The 18276-nt window shown below is 40.2% G+C and overlaps 1 protein-coding gene across 2 annotated transcripts; it reads left to right on the top strand.

Moving 5' to 3' along the window:
* Positions 1–2628: 2628 nt before the first annotated feature.
* znf644a (zinc finger protein 644a) lies at positions 2629–17944 on the top strand. 2 transcript variants are annotated; one of them, XM_060888044.1, is made up of 6 exons: positions 2629–2765; positions 6320–8702; positions 10572–11129; positions 13964–14089; positions 16689–16788; positions 16965–17944. In XM_060888044.1, exons 2-6 carry the CDS (start codon positions 6335–6337, stop codon positions 17134–17136), a joined length of 3324 nt encoding a protein of 1107 aa, XP_060744027.1. In that variant the 5' UTR covers positions 2629–2765; positions 6320–6334; the 3' UTR covers positions 17137–17944. The 2 variants fall into 2 exon arrangements, with proteins under 2 accessions (XP_060744027.1, XP_060744028.1); XM_060888045.1 differs by lacking the exon at positions 13964–14089.
* Positions 17945–18276: the final 332 nt, after the last annotated feature.

Here is an 18276-nt window from a genome sequence, read left to right as displayed (position 1 = left end):
CCCAAATTGTCATACAGTCTTTACTGACAACATGAACGTTTAAAAAGACATAAATAACAACAGTAAATGATTAAAATCCAGCCAAAAGGTGAGGTTGAGGTGGGGAAAAACCAGCGGCTGTGTCCCAAACGGCTATCTAGTGCACTCGATATGACGTCTAAGCCGTTAGAGTTTACGTCCTGTGTAGTGAACGTGTAGTATACGTGAGGATCGATTTGGGATCAGACCCGTGAGAAATTGAAAACGGGCACAACACAGAGGTAGAGAAATATAGGAGGAAAATTTATATCGTTTAAAACTCTGTGTAAAAAAAAATAAGGAAAATAAAATCAGAGTTATATTAAATATGTAAATGTTGCCGTTGGTAAAAGAAACGACTTGGAAAAATGAAAACAAAACAAAAATCCCTTGATGGACGTTAATTAGCATTTATTTGGTTGAATTAACATTTTATTGTGCTGTAATTTTGTCATCTTTAACAGACCTGCTGATAAATCAGACTGTAAACCACCTTTTTAAGCAGTTCGGACATTTATAGAGATAAATAAATGTCTTGAGATCAGTTTTAAAAAGAGGAGAGTAATAAGCATTCAGTTTTGTACCTTATCCAAATGTAGAACGTATGTTTATGCTCATAATATTGAAAGGAAGCCGTTATGAAACAGTGTGAACCCATTTCCTCAGTTTTATCTCAGTAAAGTCAGGCTTATGGTCAGCTATGATGGTTAGTTATGATGGTTAGCTAGTTATGATGGTTAGTTATGATGGTTAGCTAGTTATGATGGTTAGTTATGATGGTTAGCTAGTTCTGATGGTCAGTTATGATGGTTAGCTAGCTATGATGGTTAGCTAGCTATGATGGTTAGTTATGATAGTTAGCTAGCTATGATGGTTAGTTATGATGGTTAGCTAGCTATGATAGTTAGTTATGATGGTTAACTAGCTATGATGGTTAGTTATGATGGTTAGCTAGCTATGATAGTTAGTTATGATGGTTAACTAGCTATGATGGTTAGCTAGCTATGATGGTTAGCTAGCTATGATGGTTAGCTATGATAGTTAGCTAGCTATGATGGTTAGTTATGATGGTCAGCTAACTATGATGGTTAGCTAGCTATGATGGTCAGCTAGATATGATGTTAGTTAGCTATGATGTCAGCTAGCTATGATGCTAGCTATGATGGTTAGCTAGCTATGATGGTTATCTATGATGGTTAGCTAGCTATGATGGTTAGTTATGATGTCAGCTAGCTATGATGGTTAGCTAGCTATGATGGTTAGCTAACTATGATGGTTAGTTATGATGGTTAGCTAGCTATGATGGTTAGTTATGATAGTTAGCTAGCTATGATGGTTAGTTATGATGGTCAGCTAACTATGATGGTTAGCTAGCTATGATGCCATGATGGTTTGCTATGATGGTCAGCTAACTATGATGGTTAGCTAGCTATGATGTCAGCTAGCTATGATGGTTAGCTAGCTATGATGGTTTGCTAGGTATGCTGGATAGCTAGCTATGATGGTCAGCTAACTATAATGGTTAGCTAGCTATGATAATTTGCTAGCTACGATGGTTAGCTAGCTATGCTGATTGGCTATGACGGTTAAGCTAGCTATGATGGTTAGTTATGATAGTTAGCTAGCTATGATGGTTAGTTATGATGGTCAGCTAACTATGATGGTTAGCTAGCTATGATGGTCAGCTAGATATGATGTTAGTTAGCTATGATGTCAGCTAGCTATGATGCTAGCTATGATGGTTAGCTAGCTATGATGGTTATCTATGATGGTTAGCTAGCTATGATGGTTAGTTATGATGGTTAGCTAGCTATGATGGTTAGCTAGCTATGATGGTTAGCTAACTATGATGGTTAGTTATGATGGTTAGCTAGCTATGATGGTTAACTAGCTATGATGGTTAGCTAGCTATGATGGTTAGTTATGATGGTCAGCTAACTATGATGGTTAGCTATGATGGTTAGCTAGCTATGATGCCATGATGGTTTGCTATGATGGTCAGCTAACTATGATGGTTAGCTAGCTATGATGTCAGCTAGCTATGATGGTTAGCTAGCTATGATGGTTTGCTAGGTATGCTGGATAGCTAGCTATGATGGTCAGCTAACTATAATGGTTAGCTAGCTATGATAATTTGCTAGCTACGATGGTTAGCTAGCTATGCTGATTGGCTATGACGGTTAAGCTAGCTATGATGGTTAGCTTGCTAAAAGCACCGGCGAGTTGCTTTTTCACACCTAAAGAATTGGTTTAAACACGAATTCACCACATGTTCCGCCTCAGTTGCACTTCAGCACATGTATTTAAGAGGTTGATATCATTTTATTTGAGAAAGAAACCCCAAAACAGAGCTTCTTTGTCGTGTCATGTATTAGCCACAGTTCTCTCGAGAGAGACTCGGCTTTTTGGTGCCAGCTATTTGGACTGTTCCACTTTTCTTTAGGTTATACCATGTCTCCTATTGTCTGGAATAATACAACCCAGTCGTAAATTCAGTGTAAAGTACGAGCGTTTAAAAACGCTTTACATAAATTTAGTTTACAGATTTTCATTCTCTACTTTTAAATGTAAAAACGGCGTAATTTATTTCCTTTACCATCCACACGGCAGCCCCATAAGGATGTGTAATGGTATCGTCCGTGGACCATCGGCGCAAACATGGCGGCTTCGAAATGGATGGAAGGCATTTGAAAAAAATGAAATGATCTCACTTCGGTGTTATTGTTCTCGGTTTCAGCGACGGAAAGGTATGTAAAAAAATAATAATAATAAAGAAAGTGTTTTTAATGTTTGTTTTAGAGTGAGGAGCTCCCTCGTTTCCCAGGTGGTAGCAGTTTTGTTAGCATTGAGACAGAAAGATAACAGACAATCATAGCTACCACATTGCTAACACTTAGTGTTGTTATTCATAGCATACATTAGCAGGAGGAATGAAAACTAACTGCAGATGTGTGTTAAGAGCAATTTAAGGTGCTGTCGTGCTTTTTATTTAGACTTTTTTTTTTTTGCATGGTTTAACGTGGTACAGGCTGCAGGACTGAATGCTGTTGTACAAGATGGCAAGGACCTGAGATTAATGAGGTTCAAGTTAAACCATCATGTATCTTCATTTATAAAACCCTTCATGCATCTGCACTAAGTTGACAGGAGATTGATGCCGGTGTGCTGTGAACTTTTCTTTTGCAGACCACTGAGAATATTTTACTTTTTTTTTTTCACATTATACATAACCACAATATATGTTGTGTTCTGATGTATGGAATAATGCACGTTTCCTGATTGGGAGTTTAATGAATTAACCTCAAACTGATTCATTTTAATGCACAGTATTGTGTTGTATAGTGTTTCTGTAGATCCAGGTGCAGTAAAAATACTGAAAACACACATACTTGAAGTCAGTACAATTCCACGCATATAGAATGTACGATAGTGTTAGTGTTAGATTAATTAAAGACGATTTCAAAATTGTGCCAAATTCTCACCATGTTACGATGTCACAGTGTTCATTTAACACAATTGTATTCATAATAATAAACCCTCTTGTTATACATGATCTTATCAAGCTTGTCCGATGGCAGAATGCACAGAGACATTTCCATGGTAACATAAACCCCACTCAGACAAAAAGCCCTATTCACACGGGATTAACTTTATACACACAACTGGGTAACGTGATGATTTATCCGGGTATCTGTGGGATCTTCCGAGTCCGTAACGTCAGTATTTCATATGGACTTTACGTATATACATCTGAATATGTTACGCTGTTTTGTTTGGTTTTTCCCGAAAATGAGCAGTAAGAAAATTGACCTGTTTCTCTGAATTAACATGTTTGTACCTGATTGTGATTGTAGCTTGCAGATACGTTATATCCTGTGTGGGGGGGAAGATGGAGCGCTCATTCTTTCCTATCGCCTGCCACAGAACCCAAAACAAAACCTAGTTTAAAATGCACAACAGCCTACAGATATACCTATCGTACCTACTCACGATTAAGTGCAGTGTACGTGGAAAGAAACCGGTCCTATGACAAATGCTTATAAACAATGAGAGGCAAAATCAGTTTGTAATAAAATCAGCTGTATGTACCAGGCATTAGTCTATGCTCTTGACTGAGGTGATGGTCACAGAGCTCACGTCCCATGCGGAAGGGGCGAGTAGTGCTTTCCTCCGTGTGTGTTACCTTGCCCCATGACACAGCATCAACAGCAAATCGAACAGATGCAGTTGGCTGGCTTTAGATGACTCGGAAGAAACATGTGATAGCCTTCCCCTTCCTGGGCTGGTAGCTGTCATGTGATAGACAAGACCTAACTGGATGACACGAATTGTCCAAGACTAATTTAAGGATATATGATAATGATATTTGTAGTCTGAATGTAAAAGTCACATGATCCATCCCTGACAGCAGTAAAGAGTCCCCTAATAGTCTGCATCATTGCTCTAGCTGTAATCATTGTGCAACTGTCTGGGGACTGGGGAAGTCGTGGCCTAATGGTTAGAGAGTCTGACTCTTAACCCTAAGGTTGTGGGTTTGAGTCTCAGGCCGGCCACGACTGAGGTGCCCATGAGCAAGGCACCGAACACCCCAACTACTCCCTGGGCGCCGCAGCATAAATGGCTGCCCACTGCTCTGGGTGTGTTTTCACGGTGTCTGTGTGTGTTCACTGCTGTGTGTGCACTTAAACGCAGGGTTTACGCAGAGAACAAATTCTGAGTATGGGACACCGTACTTAGCCGCATGTCACGTCACGTCATTTAAATCGCACTGAAAGGTACCTTGCCTCACCACTAGGCTGATAAACGAATGTGACGATGTAACTGCAGATAGAAAAGCAGCTGCTGATTTCTGCTAGAAATCAAACACAGCAGAAGACTGGTGTAATAAATATGTGACACACCCTTATTCCAGCAGAAGCCATGTAGGAAATCCAATCACAAGCGGTCACTGGAGATGCATTGTGTCACTGTGTGATTCGGTTGTTCACCCGTGATCAGATCACTCAAGACAGATGCTGTTATCAGGTGTGAATGTGGCCTAAATTATAGATATCTCTTACAATATACCTATTAATATATGAATCGATTGCTGCTGACTTTCTCTGAGAACATGCTTGCAATATGTTTTCTGACAATTGGAGCACGTTGTTTAGAAGGTAAACATGGAAAGTCATAATCATAATTTCCATCACATGAGTAAAAACTCAATAATGTCGAGATATGATCACTGTTTTAGTGTCTAGGACGTGAATCGACAGTACTTCCCTATGGTGCATTATTTAGCAAGTTACTGGTAGTTAGCAGAAGTTACTAAATGAGCTCTAATCAAGTTAGCATGGTTAAGCTGTTAAAACAATGTAAATATAAACCTGTGATTTCTACACTATCAGTTATGACAGTAATCAACACCTTCTGACCAATCACAATCCTGAACTCAACAGCATTGTGGGATAAAAGTGGAATATTGATTCTGATTAAAGGTGGGGTCTCCGTTGTTTGAAAGCCAATGTTGACATTTGAAATCACCAAAACAAACACGCCCCTAACCCAAATGGGTCCCACCCCTGTATTGATAGCTCCGCCCACAAATACATATGCAACCCAGGCAACTACTGGAAAGAAATGTCTTTATCATAGCTGAAGGGAAGAACAATACGATTGCAGATAAACAAACAAGCAAAAATGACACACAAGCATAATCATGTAAAGGACAAAGGCATATATTAGTTCTGTGTAACAAAGCAAAACCAACGTTACTCACCTATCGAGAAGGAAAAAAGCGCCTCGGCGTCTTAAGTAAAGTTGGTCACATATTCACAGATTGGAGTTTCCCGAGTCAATAACTCCTGAGCTAAACGCTGTTACTACACAAAACACGGTTGTAGCTGCGTCTCTACATTACTACGATAGAAAAGAGGTGTTATTTGTGTAGTAACAGTGTTTAGTTCAGGAGTTATTGACTCAGGAAACTCCAATCTGTGAATATGTGACCAACTTCCTGCTCCTTCAGTTCTCTCCAGCGCTGGAAAGATGATCCTATATTAACATAATTAACTCTCTCCGCCCATATTGACAAGACACACCCCTTTCTGCTCATTGGCTACACGTTAGTTTTGGTTTTTTTTAGTTTGTCGTCCCGACTCAGTTTTCTGAAGCATTTCTCAAACAACAGAGACCCCACCTTTAATGTTACTTTGATCAGTTTCTATGGCTTCAGAAAGGTAAAAAAAACAACGTACATCCAAATTATATTCTGCCTTGTTTGTTTGTTTGTTTTGTTTGTTTTAATTTCATCTCCCAGACATAGTCCTGAGGCATGTCTCCTTTGAAGGAGGATATCAAGAAAGAGGAAAATGACCAGCCCATGTCAGAAATCTCTGGTCCTCTAACGAGCAAGCCAGCATTATCTCCTGAAGGAAGTGTATTAGAAGCATCAATGCAGTGCCCACAAGAGAACATGACACCAAGCAGTGACCAAGCAGATCTTCTAAAACGTGTTAGTTTTATCGACTCCTTTTGCTCTGATGTACCTGCCAAAGCTGCCTTTGTTAATGGATCAGCTTCACCCAGCATTTCACAAGAAAAGATATCGGACATCTCCAAAAATGTACCAGGATTGCTGCCTAAGTCAATACGCACACAAAATTCTAACAACACAACAACTGTTCAGTTAGAAGACCACGATCTACTTGGAAAAGATGGAGAAATGTCTATAAGGCAGATGGTAACGGCTAAAGACGTGGAAAACCGGGGCATATGGGGCTTTGATGCGGATTCTCCCGTAAATTCATTGGACAGTTATGATGATAGTAATGAACTTGAGTGGAATCCTCAGAAAGAGTTTATGAAGTTTCTGATGGAGGATCAGGATTGTTCTGAAATGGAGGCTAAAATACCTGCTTCGTCATCTAGAAGGAAGTGTAAATTGGACAAGATGGTGATGGTAAATCCCCCAGAAATCTCAAAAAATGATCACATTGGAGAGGCAAGCAAAAAAGAAGCAGAACCTCAATCCAAAATGCATTCACCAAAATCAAACAAGTCCCAGTACTCGAACGGAACAGCAGTGGCCTTCAGAAAACTTTTACAGAAACCAGCAAAAATCGGGAAGAATAGTCAAAAGCCTGGATATGTTCAAGAAAATCCGTCTAGAGACTCTGGCTCGGAGGACGAGCCTACGTTATTTCTCGGCAATAGCAGTTTTAAAGACAAATCTCATTCGCAAACGCACACAAAAAACTGTTCGAAACAAAAGCCATTCATATGCAAAGAGTGTGGAAAAGACTTTTATAATCACACTTCGCTTTTGAAACACATAACTGTTCATCAGACAAAAAGGCATCGGTTTGTCGAGGGAATTACAGAAACAGATGAAATAACAAACGAGGGCAAAGACGCAAGGTTACAGTGTCCACAATGCACTTTTGGAACCAACTGCCCCAATACCTTCGTCCAGCATGCAAAAACGCACGAGAAAGACAAGCGGTATTATCCCTGTCAAAAGTGTAACTTCTTGGCAGCAAGTAAAAATGAGCTAATCACTCATATGCTTAGCAAGCATCCTGTCACCGATGCTCAGCGTACGATAATCGGAAGACAAGATTTACTACAGGGACAAAAATTTGGTAAGTCAGATAAAAAGCTAAAATTGGTAAAGAATCACAAATCTTCGGACAAAGATTTGCTGTTATTAGCTGACTCAGAAAACAGCAACTGTTCGTCTTCATCCGAGAGTGAAGCGCAACAATCTTTAAACCCCGAAGACTCGAACGGCGTTTTACAAAAGGATAAACCAAAATCAAAAGACACGGCAGATGATAAACTGGACAAAAGTGAATCGAAACTTGACAAATCCATTCACACGCTGATTTCCCGGAAGAGGAATTGTGACTCAGAAAGCAGTTCTGCTCCAAATTTTAACAAAGTTGGTGTTGGGGCTGGGAGTCCAGACCTCGGTCAATGCTGCAGTAATGATTTCCTCAATCCAGAAGAGGACTCGCCATCCCCTGCCAAGTACAAGGGGAAACTATTTGCACTAAAGGACGACGAGTCGGTTTTCACTCTAAAATCCGATGCCGTCGGTCAAGGGTTCAGCTGTAATAACGACCGTTCTAAAGGAGAAAACTCAAGCACTAACCACAAACACATACCCTCTGAGAAGCAGACCTTGAAGAAGTCCCCGTCCAAAAGAAAAATGTCCACTCCGTTCCACAACCTACAAGGCCAAGATATTCTGATTGATTTTCCCAAATGCAGGCAAATTTTCCAGAAAAACTCCAGTCTCTACCTTATTAAACAATGTGGTTCTAAAGATGACTCACATATCAGCAACAACACCTTTGGAAGCTCAAAGGCCTCGTGTGACCTCTCCAAGCAAGAGCCGGGTTTGTCGCAGACTGTTTCTATCAAAGAAGAATGTATGGAAAGAGAAGTGTCTGGCGATACCAACGAATCAGGTTCTGCGGTGAAAAACGGTGGCTTTAAGGTCAACCTAAAGTCTTGCCCGTACTGCCCAGCTGTGTTTCAGTCAGGGATCGGTCTGTCCAACCATATACGAGGGCATCTGCACAGAGTGGGCGTCAGTTATAAAGCACGTCATGTTGTATCTGTAGCCCAAGTGGCTTCTCAAGATAAAGTTCCTCCTGTTCGGCGTAGGATGACAGCGATACCTCAAATTAAGACAGGTAAGCTTTCGATTTTTTTATCCCTTACTACTTTCTTTACCTTTAAGCTTTCTTCATTCCAAATATGGTCAAGTTTAAGACTTGACAAGGATTTGTATCCTGTACAGCTTTACTATAAGGATACATATCTTACATACCATGCATGGTAAAAACTAGTGACCTTTTTGTGTTCCTATAGTAACTTTATTTAACTTGCTTGCAAGGTCTTCCATGGTTTCTCAAGGTTTGGTCAAGACTTAGGGTTTTATCAATTATTTATTTGCCCTTGGTTCAACATTCCAATCAAGCAGTTGATCTTGGCTTATCAATAGACTCTGTCTTGGCTTCTGCTGGGTTGGAATGAAAACCTTCTTCCACATTGACCCTTCTGGGTAAGATTGGACACCCCTGCATAGTATTGTTTTATAGTGCATTACGATTGTTTTATTACTTTCCCTAAGTCCGTCAGTTTGGTCAAGTCCAAGACTGAGTTAATGAATGGCAGAATGGGACTGCTTTATTTAGCTAAAATTTGTAAGTCCAGCCACCTATAATTCCTTGTTTACAAAGGTTTGGATAAGCATGACCATTAATGATTAGTTTGTGACTGTAAAGAAGAGGGATTATGTTCCCTTTTTATGACACTACGTTTGACTGTCACCCTAGCTTGTGAACAGAGAGTTTTAAAACTCAGATTTAGGTATTTGATGTGAAGTTTTGCCCATTCAGCCCCAAGAGCATTAGTGGAGTCAAGATGTCTGGCAAGACGTTTTGGTCAAAGTTTTTGCTCCAGTTCATCCAAAAGGTGTTCTGTGGGGTTTAGTCCAGGCTCTGTGAAGTACACTTTAGTTTTTTCACTCTAACCTTAGTACACCACGTCTTCATGGAGCTTCTTTTTGCCCAGGGACACTATCATGCAGGAACAGGGTTTGGACTCTTAAATCCGACTCACACTGTGCGATTTTTTTTTATATGCTTCGTGATTGTTGCTTGTCAGAAGGTACGACCATGATCCCCATGTCACACTAGGGCTGGGCGATATGGCTGAAAACTGTATCACGATATCAGTGTTTCATATCGGTCGGTATCGATAATTATTGATATTTTTTATGACAAGGAGAAAAAATATATTACATTTAAACATTTTTATTTGAAACTTACCCTTCCTCTGAACATAATCCCCTCAGTTATTAAGACTGAAATGTCAACAAGCAGGAAAACTCAATTATAATGTAAACAGTCTAAAGTCACAACGAACACTTAACAATTATCTCTTAACTTTTAAGGTGCAAAATGAAATAAAATGTAAGAAATGCTTAATAAAGTATAATAAAATAGTGCAAAGTGTTAAATATAAACGGGGACGACGTCTTGCATAATTTGCAGACGACATTGGTGTGACTACGGTCAGACTTAAAATATCTGAAAAACTGCCGTACTGGTGCGCTGACTTTTCCTCTTTTATTTACAATTTCCTCACTCGCTGCAGTTCATTTTCTGCTTATCTGTCGCCAGTTACTGAAAAGGAATCCAGCAGACCAGCACGAGACAACGATATGGCGCAACCAAACATGATACTGTTACATGATTGGCTGTTAGCGTGTCACTCCCTTCGTTGCTAGGTTACCAGAGAGCGAGCGCCTTTTGTTAATGCAACCAAACTCGCTTCGCAACCTCTGTTTTCTTCCGATGAAGAATAAAAAATATCGAACTTTTTATCAGACACATTTTTTTATTGATATCGATCACATGTCTATCGCGATACATATCGTTGTTGTTTTATCGCCCAGCCTTATGTCACACTGTAGGATCTCAGTTGTCATCATGTCAGACTGTACGACAGTATATATGTTATACTGAACATAATATAATGAAATATTCTTGTTACAGAGGTTGATTTGCCGTCGGCCAAACCGGCTTCAGAGCCAAAATCAGAACTCACATGCCCGCTATGTAGAGAGTGGTTCGACACCAAGACCGGATTATCCAATCACGTTCGGGGCCATCTTAAAAGGCTGAAGAAGCCATGCTCTACATCTACGATCAAATCGCCTGTGATCATCCTGAAGCAGCTGATGCGTGATAAAAAGCAGTTCCAGATTAAATTGCAGGCCCTTAAAAAGAAGTGCCGCTCGAGGAACTCTTTATATCCCTTCCAATTTAGTAACGGTCTCATCATTTCAACGGCAAAAGTGCAGCGTTTTGCACAAGGCAGCAAGCGACATGGACACGTTTCCTCTAGATCTGCGGAGGAAAAGAAAAGGACAGAGAATAATAAAGATGCAATGAAAGGATCGCCATCGAGCGATCTGATAGGAATTCTAAAAAAGAGGCGAGCTCACGAGGAGGCCAAAGTTAAAACCCTTCCCCAAACTGCGAGAAAAGCTTTTCTTGGTAACTCCATTAAAGAGCGTGATGCATCAGCACAACTCCCAAACTCCGTATCAGGTACTTTTTTTTTCTTTTTCTTATTTTGGAAAATCGAGCACCCCAGTTGCTCCCCACCCCACCCACTGTTGCTAACGTTCATGCTGATATGTTTGTGATGGGATTATGTTAAAAAATCAAATTAACTTTTTATTTGAAAACAACCTTTAATTGTTGTTTTTGAAATAAATACATCCGGGTATTTATTTCATCCTGGTTTAATATGCACTATTGTTCAATATTAACAGCTGAACAGGGTCAGACAGACAGACAGATAGATAGATAAGAATAGAATAGAATAGAAAGGGGCATAGAAGCCTTTATTATCGCCACATATACATTACAGCACAGTTGAATTCTTTTCTTCACATACCCCAACTGAGGAGGTTGGGGTCAGAGTGCAGGGGCAGCTATGATACAGCGGCACTGGAGCAGGGAGGGTTGAGGGCCTTGCTCAAGGGCCCAACAGTGGCAGCTTGGCTGTGCTGGGCCTTGAACCCCGATCTTCCGATCAACAACAGCCTTAACCAGTTGAGCCACACCTGCCCCACACCTGCCCCACAATTGCCCCACAATTGCCCCACAATTGCCCCACAATATATAAGTTGAGCTGTGTATTTTTAGTAGAAATACCTTTGCATTAGATTCTGTTTGTTCACATAGCGCATCGATTATCTAAAATTTAGGTAAATTTATGTAAATGAAAGTGCTGCCTAAAAAAACCCCACATAGCCAGCACTTGTAGATTTAATATTGCATTTAAAGCCTTTATTATTAATAAGAACTCAGTACATTCTGTGTAATCTTATGTTACTTCAGTAATATAAACATTAACAAACCTGTATACACACAATATTGACCTAAAACCTTCGGGTGTTTTTTTTGCTCAGATTTTTATTCTCTTTTCTGAATGTTGATTTTGTATAATCAAATTTAACATGACACAATTTGTTTGCAGCTGCTCTGAGAAACTCAGAACAATAACTTCACCGTAGGTGTGTGTGTTCAAGCTAAACTGGACTGAAACAAGCACAAATTTAGTCATTACATTTTCTAGAACACATCACGTACGTGTAAATATAAACATTTTTCAATCCAAACTCTAAAGTAATGACGTCTAAACAGAATCTCTATGCTAATGGGGCATGAGTTTAATAGTCTACAACTAATAATAATTCCTAATGTTTAACTGATTGTCATTCTGAATTTAATTTGAAATCAGAAATGAAGGTTTTATTTTTATAATGTAACAAATACACAAATTATAATAAAAAGGTATGTTTTAGAACTGAATTTTATTCTGGTTCAACAGAGTTCTTATAGTTAAAAATAAACATGTTTTGTGTGTATACAAGTTTATTGTTCGTATTGCTGAGATTACAGAAAGTGTGTTGTTAATAATAATAATAAAGGTTTTTAGAGGTAACATTAAAACTGCACGTGCTGCAACAATTAAACACAATATTCATGCTAAAGTACATAAATCTGTCTACAAAATTCATTCATTAATTCATTTCATTCTTATTTTATCCTTCTTCAGTAAAAACTAAATTCCTACAAAATCTTTTTTCAAAATGAATTTAAAGTTTTCTTGAAATTTAGAAACACAGTAAACAAAGGAGAGGAAGATAAAGCTTTAGAACTCGTCAGAAATTTACATAAATTTACATCGATTACATCGATCGTTAGTACGTTTACACGTACTAACCCGAGATTAGACAAGCTATTTGTGTTACAGTGATTTGATCAGATTTGATTATTCTTAAGGGGCTTTTTACACCTGGTCACTTCATGTGTTTTCTGTGATCAGACATCTATCCGATGGTAAAAAGACCAGGTCTAAATGCCCTCCGAAACGTTTTCGAGTCTGATATAAATCTGATGGTACAAACCCCTTCAGGAGGTGGTCTGGGACGCGTTTCAGATGAAACTGGACAGGTGTAAATGAATGTGGTTGTTCAAGCCACATACGTCAGCGCTAAACTCCTCCCAAACGGAAGTACATCACTCAGGTGATCTTTCACCCAGGTGTCTCGTTTTTGTCTTAAAATGCGCTGCTGCCGCCAGCAAAAATGCAGCAAACAGTAAACGCTGTTTTTTGTAGCATAACCTTCGTAACAAAGACGTTTTTTCGTCTTCTTTTTGATCGCGTTCTGAAAACCACCAAACACCAAAGCGTGTTCCATTTCAATTACCCCGGAAATGAGGTAAAATATATTAGCATTTTGGGCGGGAGTAGAAAGATCGGATCGATATCCGATTCGCCGAGACGCATTTATGTGGCCTAATGTAAATGGAACAGTTTTAACAAATCAGATAGCTATCGGATCAGAGAAAACACATGAAGTGACCAGGTGTAAAAAGGCCCAAAGTTATTAAATCATTTATTTTAGATTTTTTTGGCTTGCACATTTTTTTAGGGAATCAAGATGAAGCATAATAAAAACAATTACAGTTCTTCTTATTTTCTTAGCTTCACAGTGTGTCGTTTTGTTCTCTCGCTGGTCACAACTGAAAGTTTTACATTTCCGTAATTGAGTTTTAAAAACGTAGTGAAATGTCAATAATAGGCTTGTTATCGGTTGTATCGTAATGTAATGTGGCCAGATTGGGGTCATGTGATTGTGACATCACAGAACCAAGAACCAATCGTTCGACTGTAAGAAATGTCACGAGCCAAAACACAAATTTTGTTGAAGCTGTGACTAAATTTATATAAAAATGTTACTTGCAGGACAAAGTAAGTGTAAATCTCTGACATTAGAGTTTATTCTCTGGAACATCAACACAATTTCTTTATAATATTGCAAGAATTTATCTGTTTTTCTAACAAACTGACTCTCTGTCTGTTTCAGAGAAAAGCGAATTAAACAGAAAGGTTTGCGTTCACTGTAACGCGACTTTCCACAGCGGAGTTAGCCTCTCCAATCACTTGCGAGCTTACGCACGGCGAAAAAGAAATGCACTTTTGGAAGGAACAAGTGAGTCCTTTTTAATTTTGCTAAATATTATTATGTTAAAACCTGAGGATGTAAAGCTGAGCAGTTCTGACTAGTGACTGTGCGGTGGATCTCAGGCTGAGAGACACTAGGTCAGGGTCGGCGACCCGCGGCTCCGGAGCCACAAGTGGTTCTTTCATCCCTCTGCTGCGGCTCCCTGTAGATTTGGAAAATAAATATTTAATTTAAATTTATTTTATTTTAGTTAGTTAGTTTTTTTTTTTAAATGTAATTCTAAATTCTAAGATTATGATGCTCTTGTAACGTTAAAATAAACCGTGTTTAATTTGTTTGTCGCTCAAAATGCACGTCATAACCGCCGACTTGCGAAATCCGACACAGAAGCAGACGCATTTTTGGTTCGCTGCAGCCGGCAGGTTAAAATTTTGATGTTATGAATACAAAGAGGACTCGATTAGACATCGAACATTTTATTTGAAAGTAACCTTTAACCCAGCGTCTTTTTCGTTAAGGTTAGTTCAAACTGTTCAAAATATTTTTGTTTGCTTGCAGAAATAAAACTACGTTTACTCGGTAGCAGTTCATTGATTTCATAAATGCAACACACTACAGTTTTTTTTCTACACTTTCCATAACGGTAAAAAACGACATATGCAGTGTTCTCTTCATTTTAGATGTCAGATGGGTTTTGTGGCTCCCTGTGGTTTTTTTCTGTGGGAAACGGGTCCTAATGGCTCTTTGAGTGTTTAAGGTTGCCGAACCCTGCTCTAGGAGATGTGTGCAAATCTTTACATCTCAGAGAATAATGATGGATTTCCTTAGAAAAAGAAAAAACTATGTTCATTTCTAAATATATTATATAGTTATAAAGGATGTGCCTCCGTGTCTGAGCGGTTGACGGATGTGAGTGTGGTTAAGAGGAGCTCTAACTCTTGACTTCACACTTCCTCTCTGTTCTCATGTGAAACTAGAAGACTGACCTTGTGCTGGCGTTTCTGTGGTGTAGTTTACACCCCGTTACCCTGAAGACTGAGTACAGTGAGGTTTTTGTCCTGATGTGGTACAAATGCTCACATTAGGTCTTCTGTTTTCTACGAGGTTTTCTCTTTTCTGGTTTGATGAAGGTGACGATTCGTTTTTATTTACATAAGGTGCAGTCTAGAGTTACAGCCTGTCCACAAAACTGGAGCTCGTCGTAAATATTTAACTCGTTGATTTGAAATATAATGTACTTGTATGTTAAGTGTACAGACAGAGAGAGAATCTTGTTGTTTTGAGAACACAATTAAAGCTGTGATTTTTGTATTAGCCTAATAATCTAAAACAGTAATAAATATATATTTTGATCATTTTTCAACTATTTATAATTGTCAAAGTAATAAAATGTACACAGTCGTTTAGATACATATGTTTGTCTAATGCATTTTAAATCTGGGATTATTGATGAGTAGAGGTGAGAGTAAGAGAAGTCCAGAAGGCATCACAGGTAAAGAAACAACACCGCTAAAGAAGTCGTGGCCTAATGGTTAGAGAGTTTGACTCCTAACCCTAAGGTTGTGGGTTCGAGTCTCGGGCCGGCAATACCACGACTGAGGTGCCCTTGAGCAAGGCACCGAACCCCCCCAACTGCTCCCTGGGCGCCGCAGGATAAATGACTGCTCCGGGTGTGTGTTCACGGTGTGTGTGTGCACTTTGGATAGGTTAAATGCAGAGAACAAATTCTGAGTATGGGTCACTGTACCGTACTTAGCTGTATGTCGCGTCACTAAAGTCACAGGCCACAGAATCTTAAAGTACAGTGACAGGAGAACAGAACCTTCTGGACTTCTCTTTCTTTGCTCTGTGTTGCTCGGGCCCCTCGTGGCGTACGTCCCAGTGCTCGGGCCCCTCGTGGCGTACGTCCCAGTGCTCGGGCCCCTCGTGGCGTACGTCCCAGTGCTCGGGCCCCTCGTGGCGTACGTCCCAGTGCTCGGGCCCCTCGTGGCGTACGTCCCAGTGCTCGGGCCCCTCGTGGCGTACGTCCCAGTGCTCGGGCCCCTCGTGGCGTACGTCCCAGTGCTCGGGCCCCTCGTGGCGTACGTCCCAGTGCTCGGGCCCCTCGTGGCGTACGTCCCAGTGCTCGGGCCCCTCGTGGTGTACGTCCCAGTGCTCGGGCCCATCGTGGCGTACGTCCCAGTGCTCGGGCCCCTCGTGGCGTACGTCCCAGTGCTCGGGCCCCTCGTGGCGTACGTCCCAGTGCTCGGGCCCCTCGTGGCGTACGTCCCAGTGCTCGGGCCCCTCGTGGTGTACGTCCCAGTGCTCGGGCCCATCGTGGCTTACGTCCCAGTGCTCGGGCCCCTCGTGGCGTACGTCCCAGTGCTCGGGCCCCTCGTGGCGTACGTCCCAGTGCTCGGGCCCCTCGTGGCGTACGTCCCAGTGCTCGGGCCCCTCGTGGCGTACGTCCCAGTGCTCGGGCCCCTCGTGGCGTACGTCCCAGTGCTCGGGCCCCTCGTGGCGTACGTCCCAGTGCTCGGGCCCCTCGTGGCGTACGTCCCAGTGCTCGGGGCCCGTAATTACAAAACCACAACTAAACATTGTATATGTTTGTAAATGTGTCATCATTTATTTATTTATTTTTTAGCTTATGACTGTAAAAGGAAGCAGAGGTCACGGTCTGGGTCAAAGAAGAAAACTTATCCGTTGCTACACACACCGGAGGAAATTTATAGACTCACCTGCAGGTACTGTGGAGGAGGAGGAGGATGATTATGATGATGATTTTTGTAATTTCATGTGTAATAAATGTGCTTTTGTCTTTGGTTTTTGGTTTTATATAATTTATAGAAACTATAACACAAATGAGGAGAAGAGTTTTACCAGGTTTAGATAAACGTACATGTCTTTATTCCCTCTGCAGGTTTTGTGATCTGGTCTTCCAGGGCCCTCTGTCTGTGCAGGAGGACTGGGTGAAGCATTTACAGAGACACATCATGAACACAGCCGTGCCGCACACAGGCGCAGCCATGGTGGAGGTCACATGCTTTCCTGAAGACACAAACGCACACACGCCCCCGCAGACGTCCTCGTAAAGCCGGACGACTCGAGCGACGTTTACGACTTTTTTTGTTTGTTTTTACCTCCGCTGGAGTTTCTACGTATTGAGTAACAAGTCGATGAATTTTTCCAGTCATCAGCTCGTGGTGACGTTCAGCTCTTTAACACGACCGTTTTTATATAGCGTTACATCATCCTGGTATTTTATAGGACTCCTTTACTGATGATATTCTGATTTCAGTGGCGACCAAGACACCAAAACACAACTGTTACCTCAGACGCTTGACATACGGTGGGTTTTATTTAAGGAATTAAAAAAAAAAAAGCGCTACAAAACCTGTATAAATTTTTATGTGGTTACTTTTTTTAAAAATTCTGAATTTTGAACCCAGTTTAAGCCTTTTAGCCCTTAAACCTGTCCAATACGTATGGTACAAAAGTATAAAAATAAATAGTAGATATATTTCAATATTACTTTTTTTTTTTTTTTTTTTTTTTTATTAATGTGAAATAATTTAGTGAGTTGTAACTAGACGCGTGATGATGATCACAGAAGCTGCCGGATATTTGATCACGATTCATGATGATATCCCTACATTCCTAGTTATGACTCCAAAGGTTTTTTATTTTTATTTTTATTTTTTATGTTCATCATCATCATCATCATCATGACGACTCTGTAACTGAATCTTGTGCTGGGGGGAAAAAATGCTGTCAATTGTTACTCATGTTCAATTATTTTTACTGTTATTTTTTTATGAACAATTTTAAATAATTTATGTTGAAATGTAAATGTTGAAAGATTTCCTTTTTTTGTCGTGAGGAATAAAAAGAATTTTTTGATGTTTTCTGCTTTCTGGATATAAAACACCGAACCCCTTGTGCTGTGAGTGTGACTCATCCCGCAGCCCTGTCGAGAGCTGGATTCTGATTGGTTAGAACGCTGCTTCTAGTACGTTTTTTTGTTTGTTTCTATAGTAACCACATAGTAACAAATAGCCCCGCCCACACATACATACGTAACCCAGGCAACTAATAGAAAGAAATGTGTCTTTATCATAGCTGAAGGGAAGAACAATACGATTGTAGATAAAAAAACAAGCAAAAATGACACACAAGCAAAATCATGTAAAGGACAAAGGCATATATTAGTTCTGTGTAACAAAACAAAACCA

The sequence above is a fragment of the Tachysurus vachellii genome, chromosome 15, assembly GCF_030014155.1.
Source record: "Tachysurus vachellii isolate PV-2020 chromosome 15, HZAU_Pvac_v1, whole genome shotgun sequence".
In the NCBI taxonomy this organism is placed as follows: Eukaryota; Metazoa; Chordata; class Actinopteri; order Siluriformes; family Bagridae; genus Tachysurus; species Tachysurus vachellii.
The sequence above is the reverse complement of the archived record's forward strand: the minus strand, read 5'-3'. Positions and strand labels throughout refer to the sequence as shown.

Coding starts and splice junctions, on each gene's coding strand:
- znf644a (XM_060888044.1), top strand. CDS start 6,335: ATGTCTCCTTTGAAGGAGGATATCAAGAAAGAGGAAAATGACCAGCCC. Junction 8,703..10,571: donor GATACCTCAAATTAAGACAG/GTAAGCTTTCGA, acceptor TTCTTGTTACAG/AGGTTGATTTGCCGTCGGCC. Junction 14,090..16,688: donor TGCACTTTTGGAAGGAACAA/GTGAGTCCTTTT, acceptor TTTATTTTTTAG/CTTATGACTGTAAAAGGAAG.